This window comes from Carettochelys insculpta, chromosome 12, assembly GCF_033958435.1.
Source record: "Carettochelys insculpta isolate YL-2023 chromosome 12, ASM3395843v1, whole genome shotgun sequence".
NCBI lineage: Eukaryota > Metazoa > Chordata > Testudines > Carettochelyidae > Carettochelys > Carettochelys insculpta.
In genome coordinates this window covers 2,604,211-2,616,450 of record NC_134148.1, presented here as the reverse complement: position 1 = coordinate 2,616,450, position 12,240 = coordinate 2,604,211, and the positions used below count along the sequence as shown (strand labels likewise).

Genomic DNA, 12,240 nt, shown 5'->3' with positions numbered 1-12,240 from the left:
GGACGCGAGGAATAACTTCCCAGCTGTCAGGGTGGCTAAACCCTGGAACAAGTTACCCAGGGAGGCTGTGGAATCCCCACCACTGGAGCCACTTCAGGGCAGGTTGGACACACACCTGTCAGGGCTGGTCTAGATGGAGCTACAAGCACAAATCGGCAGAGATACCTGCCCTTCCCCGAAGCGAGACACCCCCCACCACCTCCACTCCTGGCCTACAGCTGCACCGACCGGCCAACGCTGGGGAAACCAGCCCAGTTGTAGGCGCCACCACCAGCTGCCAGGAGGGCCTAGGCCTGAACGTCAGGCGGGAGATGCTGCAGGAACCAGCCCGACTGTTTGCCTCAGGAGACGGTGCCTTCAGCAGGGGCCCGCGCAGGGTTAAAGTGACGGGCCAGGAAGCAACCTCTCCTCTCCCCAGGGCTGCGGCAGTGGCTGCTCCCCCGCCCTTTAGATCCCCACTGGCAGGAGCATTCCCGGCGGGGGACGGGGCAGGGGGGACTAGCCCTGGGGCCATCTCCTCCTCCAACGGCCCAGGAATCGCAGAGCTGCCCAACCCCAGGGCTTCCAAGGAGCACTACGACCTGGGGGTGGCCAGAGCCAGACAGGGTGAGCTGGCCCTCAAGGTGACTGTGGTTTGGTGTGGCTGGCGCCAGCCACTCACCTCCCTGGGGAAAGGAGAGGACACAGGGGTGAGCCCAGGCCTGCTGGGGAACACGAGGGCAGGCTGAGTTCAGTCAGAGGCGCAGCAGACCTCACAGCTCCCAGCCAGGCAGAGACACCCCTCCTAGGAGGGCCCTGTCGGCGCTGGGAGGGTGCGGTGGTGCTGCCAGGCCTGGGGAAGCAGGGTCTACCCGCTACTCCTTGGTAGCCAGCCGCACCCGGAAGGGGAGCAGCCGGGAGCAGCATTCTGACGCCGCCGGAGGGAGCAGCTGCTTTGCGGGGAGAATGGAAGTAAACTGAGGCAGCCGCAGGGCCCTACGTCAAACTAGGCAAGTCCAGGCTACAGGCCCACAGCGCCGAACTCCAGCACTTGATTCTGCAGCTTCCTCCTCCCCACACAGGCACTGCCCGAGGGAAGCCAGGCCCCTGCCCCAGAGAGCGCCCATGCCAGACTGCCTGCTTACCACTGCCATCTTAGTCTCGGCCTGTATGCCTCTGCGGGTCCCACCAGCAGGCCTGCCTGCCACAGGCCTCCTGGACACGCCACAGCCCATTTCTAGAAGTACTTCTGTGCCTGCCCCCTCAGCGCAACTGCATCATGTCCGCAGGGGCCACGCTGCCTATGTTTCCAAGATCGCCCAACGAGAAGCTGCCTGGAGCCAAGGCCCTTCTTCCACTGTTAATACCCTAGAACCGGGGTACGGAACACTAGAACCGGAAGGGACCTTGAGAGAGGTCCTTGAATCCAGTCCCCTGCCTCCCAGCAGGGCCAAGTACCGTCTACGTCACCTCTGTCAGGTATTTATCCAACCTGTTCTTAACCATCGCCAGTGAGGGAGATTCTACAACCACCCCAGGCAATTTATCCCAGTAATTAGGTCACCATGACAGACTCCAGCTGAGGCCTAATCAACACAGAGCAGAAGAGAAGAACACTTCTCCGGCCTTGCTCACAACTCTCCTGTTAATGCAGCCCAGAATCACGTTTGCTTTTTTTGCAGGAGTGTCGCTCTGTTGACTCATACTCAGCCCCCTGTTTATAGCAAAAGTTTCTTTAATGCTGATGGAAGTTGGTGCCAAAACGCGACGCCTTGCTTTTCTAGGCAAAGGTCAGGTTTAAACACTAGAGACGGTACAGCAAGAACAAAACCAAATTAAAAAAGAAAAAGGAAACCACAAAACGAAAGTGGCCCAGGCACAAGAGAGGTGGAAGGAACAAGGCTACCGGCTCCTTGTGCTGCCTCCTTCATCTCTTCTGCTTCTGTTTCCATCTGCTCTAGAAAACATGGTAACAGGGTTCCCTGTCCTGCCCTGGGTGCTGAGCACCAGACCTGGCACCCCACTCTTCTGTACGGACACGAGCACAGATGTGACGCCGCCTGCAGGCGTGTCTGTCAGCACGATCCCCTCCTCCAGCACACAGCTACATTCACACGGGCTAATTTGCTGTTTATACAATGTAGTAAGATGAAGGCCTAAGCCCATAGAGCACAGCCCTGGTCTCAGGTGCAAGGCCCAGCAACAATGAACAAAACACGGCTAAAAGCAAAGCTAAGCTGTGAGCAAGAGGCAGGCCTCTGCTGACAGCACCTGGCACAGACAGGCTAAGAGTACAACACACTACAGCTGCCTGCCTGCCCGGCTGGGAGCAGTGGCTCCTGGCTCCCAGAGTGCTGGTCAGTTTCCAGGCTCCCATCAATGGAAGGCAGCCTGGAGCCAGGAGACTGAGCAGGGCGCCAGCCCTGCTCAGTTTCCTGGCTCCCCCAAATTGTGTGGGAAATTTGACTCACACAGGGGTTGCGAGACTGCAAACACCCCGTAAGTCAGAGGTCTGCTGTCACTGGTAACTGGCCCAGGTGCAGAACAGTACCTGGAACAAGCTGAAATCACAAGACACCAGCAGCTCATTAACAAAGACCTTGCTACCAACTCCTCACAGATACAGACCCAGGTTCAGGAAAGGGTCTAAAACGACAGCGTGATGGAGATGAGACAATCTAAGGGAAACGTGGTATCTAAACAGTGGCAGAGGGTGGTAAGCGCACACGTCAGCAGTGGGGTGTGCTTTGTCTGCACCTGGATACAACGGGGTGTCTTGAGGGCCCTCTGTCCGACCCTGGGGGGCAGTGGAATTCTCACTGACCGCGTCAGTCCATTGCTGCAGGCACATCTGTGAAGCCTATCAGTGCAGCGCCCTATGGCGGCTGTTAGCTGTACCTGTACATGGAGCCTGATCTGGTCTGAGGTCTTGGGGAAACCTCGTGGGGTCTGCTGGGGTCACCGAGCCCGTGTGAATGAACGGCACACAGGCAGACATCTGCTTATTATCAATGGAGCCAAAGACCCATGAGGACACAATGGCAGTAAATCCTCCAGACGACACATGAAACGCTTCTACCTTACGTCATGTGCTGGATTTTCTGAAGTATTCCCCAGGCACGTAAGAAGGCCAGAGTGCAAGAAAACCAGAAAACCAACCAGTAGCCATCACGTCTCCCTCAAACCCCAAACCCAGGGCAAGAGAGGCAAAAGCTGCGTTTCATTCCCTTGTTCTCAGCCACGGCAGAGCTGCTGCCGGACAGTCCCAATGCTACTGCAGAGCAGCAGCAGCTAGAAAAACTGGGTGCTTCCCCAGGGCTGAGCGACCAGCAGTACAGTGGTCACGCTCGGCCAAGCAGAGCGCAGCGGCTGGGTGGGAAAGCCCAGAGACCACGTCCCAACAGAGGCCAAGGGAAGAGTCATTTTTAACGAGGCCCAATTCATTTCGGGATGGGGACACCTGCGTAATTCATCCTTCTAAGCAGGAAAGTGGCAGCGCACCCCATGGACCCCCAGACCCTGCTCCCCATAGGGCGCTTGCAGAGCAGTCAGCCCGCCTGGAGCAGGAGCCGCCCCATCCAGTGTAAAGCACTCCAGAGCCTTGGAGACCATCGTACACAGGTGCCATTGCCCAGCACTGAGAACCCTTGTCTTCTGGCGGGCAGTTCCAACACGCCAGGGACAGCGTGACTCACCGCTAGTCTGGGGCATTTCTTTACTTCTTCATCCTTCAGCGCTTCCGTCAGATGCAAACTAAGAGAGAGGGAAAGAGGATGATCCTAGCAAGGGTCCCTCTAATTTTTCCATCCAAGGGTGGAATAAATTTTGTTATGTGCACCAAGGCACATGTGGATTCGCCCCACCAATAGAAACACAGGCTACTGGCTGCGGGGCGCTCTGCTGATCTCTGATCAGCTGGGCGGCTCCTGAATCTCTCCCAGGCAGCCACCCAAGTGCTCAGCTTAGAGAGAATACTGGATCCTAGCCAAGTGAAAAGCCATCCACTGGACCCCCTCTCCCCGCAAGGGATACAGCAGCAATATACAACAGAACAAATGGTGCTGAGTGTCAGACTGGGGCACTTAACAAGAGGGCCCTTGAAATGACAAGTGAAGAGATAACCATGCGACAGGCACTTCCCACCCCCAGGCCTATTACGCACACAGTATAATCAACCTGTGGAACTGGCTGCTGCAGGAAACAGACAAGCAGTTCAGGGGAAAGACTTGGGCATTTATAGGAGTCCTCTGCAGTGAGGCTAGCTGGGGTAGCAACATAATGGGTGTAAATAGTTGCCTTTCAGGGTGTAAGCCAAGTATCAGCTGGGAATCTTCCTCTAGGGGCTTAGCAGTGAACAGTTTAAGGTATTATGCCCAGGAGCAGGCAGCATCTGACACCAGCCACTGCCAGACAGGACAGCGGCATTAACGGAGCAGTCGCATGATGGGATGTGAATATTTAGTCACCTGGCTTTGGGGACTGCACACTAAGAGTGGCCGTGGGATCCAACCCCAGATCACAAGGGGCCAAGCAGCAGCTCCATGGATCCACTCGGTACATTATGCAGCCAGCCCTGGGCTGCTCCTGGGGAGCTCTCTTGTGACGTGGTAGCCAGAGCTTCCTACCTGCTGGGCTTTGCTTCACACACCCGGGCCGGCTGCACCCATGGCTGGAACTTGGCGCACCAGAAGGGCAAACGTTTGGCAGGAAATGCCAGGCCCGGCCTCACTTAATCCGTCCTTCCCTGCACCCTGCTGCAGAGCACGCTGGAGTCACGCAGGGTGTCTTTAGAAGGCCCTACTGGGTCCGAACGGCGGGAGAATGCTGCAGAGGAGGAGCAGTCGATGCACGCAGCCCTAAAGACTCAGGCCAGGAGCACAGCTCTCTGCGTGCTGCTGCTGGGACCTGCAGGAGTAGCTGCATCCCCGGGAGAGGAAGAGGGGATCTGCTCACACTGTAAGGGGCCTGCTGCCATCTCCAGGGAAGCCGTTCACCACAAGCCCACCTTGTTTGTAGCCCATCTGATGGGGGTCCAAATTTTAAATGCAGACACTTTCAGAGCTCACCTGTCATCCAGGGCATCCAAGCTCCTCTCCTTCGGAGACGCCTCCAGTTTCTCCTGGCTGTGCATGAGCTCGGAGCTCTTCAGGGGAGCTGCTTTTTCATGAGCTGGCTTTGTGCTGCAGACAGACAGACAGAAGCAGAAAGTTTATTAGCTCACCTGCTGGGGGACTAAGGGGACAGCTGTATTAGCAGGGGCTGGCCAGCCTCTACTCCACCACCTTCGAGGTGTTCAGCCCTTGGAAACACTTCCTTTGGCAGCAGGAGCGTTGTGCTCTGCTGGTGCAGCTGCTAACGGTGTTGTATGCAGAAGGAGAAGGGCTGCTGTAAGTGCGCAGTGGGCTGGTCAAATCCCTTCCCTGGGCCGACTCGCTACACCAAATCGCAGGAGGGAAAGGAGCAGGGGCAGCGAGCCAGCTCTCGGGACAGCGTTTGACTGGTAGAGTTGGTCCCTGTAACAGCAGCGTGAGCGAGAGCTCAGGGCCACGGAGCGGCGTGGGGAAACTTGCTCGGGATTGGAGCTCGGTGAGGATGTAGCATTTGGCTCTCACCGGAGGGAGATGACATTTGAGAGCAGGGCTGTGGGCCAGCCCCTCGGCTGGCGTCCATAAGCCAGCACAGCTCTGCGGCCTCGCAACGGAGCGAGGGTGGGTCACGCCTGTTTCATTTCACCGAGAGCTGGGCCCCCAGGTACAGCTCGGTGGAGTCAGCCCTGCGGCCAGGCCAGCTGTCAGTTCCCTGCTGTGGCGGAGGGAGGGGGGTGATTCTGCGGGGGGGGGGGGGGGGTGAACAAACACACGTGCCCAGCAGAGAGCCCCAGCTTACTCTGGGATGGACACAGCAGGGCAGACAGCCCTGGGACAAAGTGGAGGGGCCTGTGGGAAGGCGGGGGGGCTAAGGGCAGTCAGCCCTTAGCGCTGCTGGGCCGCCCACGACCACGCTGGCCCTTCTCAAGTAAGAGCAGTGGCCTGGGCTCCAGGCCCCTCTGAAAGTCCAGTCCTGGGGCACATGCTCCTTCGCCTCCCACCAGGGCCCCCCTGCGGCGAGCCCGGCTGGAGGGATCAGCTCCGCCTGACCGCACTGTCTCCTTTGCTGGGCAGGTTCTGAACTGCTCAACCCGCCGGTGGTACCAGCCCCATGGCGCAGAGCTCCCCACCCCACCCAGCCGCACTGCCAGGCTTCCCCGGCAGAGGTGTGCAGAGCCCGCCCTTACCAAGCCCAAAGCAAACACGCTTCCAGCCCCGGGGGCAGAGGTTCTCCTGGGAGGCCCGAGCGGGGTCACGTCCTCTTTGCCCAAGCGGTGCCGCCAGGGGAGGCCGCCAGGGACCTACGCTCCAGTGGAAGCGGCAGGAAGTAGGCAATGAATTAAGATGCCGATGGAGGACAACGGGGGGGGTTAAGGGGCCCTGGCAAGGGATGGGGCTTCGCCAGGGGCCCTGTCAGGCAGCTGAGATGCACGTCTCCACTGCAAACCCCAGTGCAGGTCCTGGCTGGGTGTGCTCCCACCTGGCTGAGACAGTGCTGGGCCACAGGCGGCCACCCCTTCCTCTCGCGCCCAGGGGCACAGCGCTGGTGCCGAGGCCCCCCGGAAGCCATGCTGATGTTCCAAACCCCGGCACATGGCCACCAGCGTCCAGGCTGGAACGTCCCCACGGCAACGGACCCCCACGCCGGGGAAGCAGCAGGCCAGCCCGGTTCATGCCACACCCTCGGCTTAAGGAACTCCAGGAGGGGCCCACGGAAACCTCCCCTGGGGCACCAGAGACGGGCACGCCGGCCCCCTGTGACGCTCGGGCTGGGACACGGGTTCGTATTGAAGCAGAAACGCGATCCCTACGGGGGCCCGGGGGGGGAACCGAACCGGGTCGGCAGGGCTGGCAGCGCTCCTCAACGTGCCAGGAGACGTCCGTCACAGCTGGGACGCCCATACCACCCGCCTCTGACCACCCACTGGCCAGGAGGGGTATCCCCCATGCACCCAGACAGATCCATACCCAGGCAGAGACGGCCGCCACCTTCTCCTGTCCCCACATCTGCCCCCTACTTCCTGGCTGCCGGCGCCTTGACTCCGGTACTGAACCATGGCTACTGACTCTGCCTTAACTCCAGGGGCCTGGCCACCCCCCAGCTCTAACCACTGAACCCCACTGCCTGCACCCTGCCCTGCAGCGCTCACTCCCCCGAGAGCTGGGCATGCAGGCGCTCTCCAGCGAAGGCGAGTCCCAGCAGGGTGGGGGCAGAGCTTGGCAGTGGCCACGGTTCATGTGAAGTCTGAAGCGCAGAGCTGAGCACGTGGCCCCCGGATGGTGGGGGCCAGCTGAGCCGATCTCAGGGGACAAGGATCCATCCCACTCACAGCCAGGGGCCCACCTTGCTTCTGGACCCCAAGTTACTGGGCGCAGATCCCAGCCACCACCCAGGTTAAATGGCCTTCATGAGGCAGCCAGCTGGGCCTCCACTGCTACAAAGGCTGCTCTCCCACCTGGGCGAGCGCTACCCTGGAGAGACCGGCTGTAGCCCAGCACCCAGCCTGGAACAACGCACCAGTCATGCCACCGCGCAGGCCCTCACGCCAGGGCACGAGCGCAGCTCGTTTGTTCAACAGCTGTTCCTAATCCTTCCCAGGAACGGATCCGACAGGCAACCCGGCACATCAGCAGTCGCGCAGACAGCACAGGGGAAAGTCCCTTTCCTGGCAGCACGGCAGCGTTCGCTGCACGCTGAGCACTCGGGCTGCCGCCCAGGAGAGATTCAGGGGAGGCCCAGCTGATCAGCAGAGCACCCCCAGCCACGCCCAGGGAGCAGCACCTATTTCTACTGGCGGTGCACATTGCACAAGCCTTTGTGCACATGAAATTATTCCACCCTGGGCAGAAAACGTTGGAGCATCTTCATAACAGGAGGCTCTTTCCACAGCTCAGCATGTTGAAAACAGCGGGTTTACACTTCACACGGCTCCACCACTCCTCTTCCACTTGTAACGCTCTTGAGAAGGGGAGACCCTTCTCATCCCCCCAAGCTTCAGGTCCCGCATCAGCAGGAGTCTGTCGGGAGAGGACGGCCGCGTTCTTCCACCACAGCAGGAACGTAAGTCGCTGAGCAGCAGCTGCAGTGCTGAGACCCACACGACGGGGCACCAGGTGTTTGCATCTTACACGAGGCCGGGCGCACGCATGCAGGCAGTGCAGCAAGAGCGCGTGATTTTGCAGGGGGACCTCTCTCTCTCTCTCCCCCTCACGTCAGGCTCTCAGGAGAGAAGCAATCCGCTGCCTCTGCGACGAAAGCAGTTTCTGGTTTCGGAAGGTCTGTGGAATGGCTGAGGAGAAGCACGGGTAACTCTCACACTGCCCGATCCCCCGGAGAGGATTTCTTCGCTCTCTCTTGTACCGCCAGGCAACCGCACATGTTACGCTCCCTCTGAGAACCCTGGGCAGACCGGTGCGTCCTTGGTGCCTCCCAACCGCACAGAAAAGCTCCTCTGAGTAAAGCCAACAAGCTGGGGCAAGCTCAGAGATTTAGGCATGTGACTAGGCTGCCTGGAATTTTAATTCTGCCTGTTGCTTTTCACCACTGACTCCATTGGCTCAGTGTGTGGAGGGTGCACCCAAGCTCCCAGGTTTAGGTCACTTATCACACCACCACACACACAAGGCCAGCGATTGCAAATGGCCCATCAGATCTCCGGTGGGTTATTGATATGCACGTGACTGGGGCTGTGCACCAAGGTTTGAGCAGAACATTTGCGAAAGGGCTTGGTCACTGGGACAGACTGCAGAAGACAGACGCCATGGCCTGTCTCCAGGGCAGTCCAGAGTGATGCTAGCAACACAGGAAAGCTGGTCTTGTGCTTGGGGCAATACAGGATCTGAGTTCTGTGCCCAGCTTTTCCACACCCTTTTAAGTGTCCTTGGTCAAGTCACATAATCCTTGTGCCTCAGCTTCCCCATCTGTAGACTGAGGCAAGCAGCCTGCAGCCCTGGCGTCTTCTGAGGCTGTCCATAGGCACACAAGAGGTGAGACACTTTACAATCATTACCACCAAAGAGCCAATTTTAAAAAGTGCGCCTTTTAACAGGCTGCTTCTTATACACAGTCAGCCAGCCCGCTTACCAGGCCTTACTATCCCGCCAAGAGACCCTCAGAAGAGCCTTACCAGCCAGGCCCCTTGCGTTCGGCAAGGTGCAAACAGGTAACCACACACAGATCCCTTCCGCCTTGTCATTTGTGGCTATACATTAGCCAGCTGGGTGGCAAGGCGGCACTTTGTGTTAGCAAGGTACACAACTGCCGAGCAGCTCTTCTGGGGGTTCCAGCTGAGCTCACACAGGTCTGCGAGTAAACAAAGGCCTGAAAGAGAACAAAACAGCTAGAGGAAAACAAACCGTTCAAGTGTGCAGCAAATGCAAACGGCGTTTCCCCACTTACGGTCACCAACACTTCCGGAGGGGTCCGATACGACAGCTGCCCGACTGCGACTGGCTCCGATCGGCAGCTAGGAGGGAGATGTGCAAGGCCACCAGGCTGAAGCTCTGTCCACGCTGTGGCAGAGTGGTCAGGGAGCCGGCACTGGTAGAACCCTCTCCTGGCACTCAAGATAAGCCACCTCCAGAGCAGCCCAGAGCGCTGGGAGCCTGTTTCCACTGGCGCTTTTACAGAGCTGTCAACTTGCTGCACTGTGGCAGGAGTGTCACACCCCTGCGGGAGAAAGTTACTTTGCCACTTAATTGCCCTGTAGACACACCCTGAATTTCTCTGCTCCTGCTCCATGTGGCCCCTCTAGGGCAAGGACAAGGTGTGTCACTGGAAGAACCTGGCTGTGACACCTGTTCCAGCCACCTTCGCTCTGCTGGGCTCTCCACAGTACAGTATTCACCCACACGTGGCAAGAGAAAGGAAGCAGCTCGCATGGATCAGGCGCAGGAGGAAACGGCTGAGTTCAGGCTTTGTGGCCCTGCCCGCCTTAAAATGACGACACCCTGCCAAGGCAGGGAAGGGAAACAGCTTCCAGAGAGCTGGCGGAAAGTATCCCACCCCCAGGGATTTGCAAAGGGGAAGCCACAGGGGCTGAGTTCAGAAGGAAAACGGAGTGAGACCGATTACTCACAGTCGCAAGAGCCTGAGATCAGTAGCACCCAGTGCTTTTTTCCTAGGAAAAAAGGAACATCAGTCTGGCCAAAGTACCGACCTGGCAGTCACGGGCTGGCAAGATTCTCTCGGTCCCCGTGCGTGGGATCGGGACCAAGACAGAGGCAGTAACCCAGAGCCCGGCCACCAGGCAAGCACCGTGCAAGGCTACAGCCTGCAGTCCTTGAGTGGCAAGGCCTCTAGGGGCTTAGATCGGTCGGACGTCTTGGCTAGAACCAGGCCTGCCAAACCCCAGAGAAGCAGACACATCGGTGCCGCTCATCAGCAGCCTGCTAATGGTTTGTGCCATGACCCCGCTGAACGGTCACGGTGCCAGGGACTGGGCCAGGCACCATCCAGCCTCCCAGGTGAGCCTCTACGTGCTGGCCCAGAGGCAGAGGTACACAGTTGCTCCCAAGAGGCATTTCACAGAAGCAGCCCAGGGTGAGTTTCTGGTGGGACGTACCAGGAAAGGTGGCGTCCGGGCTTGTTTCCCAGGTTGGCCCAGACAGAGGCACATGCTAGCAGTCCAGACTGAGCCGCCCACACTAGGATCTGCAGCTGAACCTGCTCAGAGGGGGACCTTACACCACTTACCCACAAGCATGGCCAAGCAGGGTTCCCTGTGAGTTGAGCGCTTGGGCAGCGCCCAGGAGAGAGCCAGGTGCCTCCCACCTGATTAGCAGAGCACCCACAGTCGGCAGCCTGTGTTTCTACTGGTGGTGCACGTCGGCCCCACCTCAGTGCACAGAACAGAGTTCATTCCACACACGGATGGAAGAAATTAGAGGAAACGCTGCTGCCAAGTTTGGGGCACCCAGGAGTTCCCTGGAACGAGCAGGTTGCTCCCTGGAACATACACGCACGCACACGCCCCTTTGCTCAAGTGGAGAGAGGAGGTGGTGGGAGCCCTCTCTGACCCCGTCCGAGACCCATCTCCTCCAGGGCCTCTTTGTGCCGGTCACACACACAGCCCCAGTGTCTGTTTGAAGCCTGCCTGGGTCTCGGGCCCTCCGAAGCTCAAAGGCTGGTCTGCCCCAGGATGGAACAGGAGGGGACAAGGGTCATGTGCCCCACCCTCCCTGCAGCACCATTCCCACCCAGGTCTTTTCCTTGCGCTGCCCAGGGCAGGGAACGGCTGATAAAAATTGTCACAGAACAGCCCAGCAGTGCAGGGTCCAACCACCTTTTAGTGGTGCCCTGAACCCTCGGTCCTGTCTGAGACACGCCCAAAGCTTCGCCTGGGTCTCGGTAAGGCCTTGTCTAGCTACAAAATGCAACTGTGCTGTGACTGGCCAGAGACCCCCACACTACGCACGGCTGTAACCGGACGGCAGGCGAGGCATTTATCTCCAGCTGCCCTCTCCTACGCCAGCCGCTGCACGACCTGCCGGACCCGCGGGCTCTGAACACGCGCTCTTTTGACACTGAACCGCGACAAAGTAGCTGGAGTTCAGGGGTCTCGGAGGCCCCATGTCCACGACCCCCCTCGGAAGCTGGTCTGTCAGAAAAACTAAGAGCCCCTTGAGCCCGTTTCCACCACCCTCCTGGGAGCCCAGAGACAACACTAGAAAGTCCAGAGGCAAGTAGCTGCGGAAGCGTGGGGCCCGAAGAGACCTTTGCGCATCATCCTGTCCAGCCCCCAAGGAACCAGAGATCATCCCCCCCGAGAGGTGTTTGGGAGGCTGCCCAGCAGCGCGTCGGGTGCCGCTCAGCGGACTGGCCACGCCCCGACACTGGCGAGTGGACAGCAGGTGTTTCTATTGGCGGTGCGCATCTGCCCATAACATTTATCCCACCCACGGATGGAAAGAACCAGAGACTGCCTACAGCTCTAGTTTAACCAGCAAGAGGTTTCTGTGTTGGTGGAGCACTAACCACCCAGTCTCGAGCATGGCCTAGCCAGCCGCCGCCCGCCGCCAACCCCCAGCCGCCAACCACAGCCCCACCCCGTTCCCCGGAGGTGACTTACAGATGGATCATTTCAGGGGAGCTCGGAGAGCCAGTCTCCCCGCACAAGATACTGCTGCAAAGGCCTCGGGGGAGGGAGCGTCCTGATCTGAGAGAACCTTTTGG

At 59.1% G+C, this 12,240-nt stretch overlaps 1 protein-coding gene across 2 annotated transcripts in view; it reads right to left on the bottom strand.

Annotated features, from left to right (window-relative positions):
- The window catches only part of GRAMD2A (GRAM domain containing 2A), a 48,998-nt gene that overhangs the window by 21,518 nt on the left and 15,240 nt on the right, over window positions 1-12,240 (bottom strand). For both annotated transcript variants that reach the window (XM_075006619.1, XM_075006617.1), the window contains exons 2-3: window positions 5,046-5,159; window positions 3,675-3,732 (exon numbers count right to left, since the gene is read on the bottom strand). In XM_075006619.1, coding sequence (XP_074862720.1) covers window positions 3,675-3,732; window positions 5,046-5,159 — 172 coding nt within the window. The remainder of the gene's footprint in view (window positions 1-3,674; window positions 3,733-5,045; window positions 5,160-12,240) is intronic.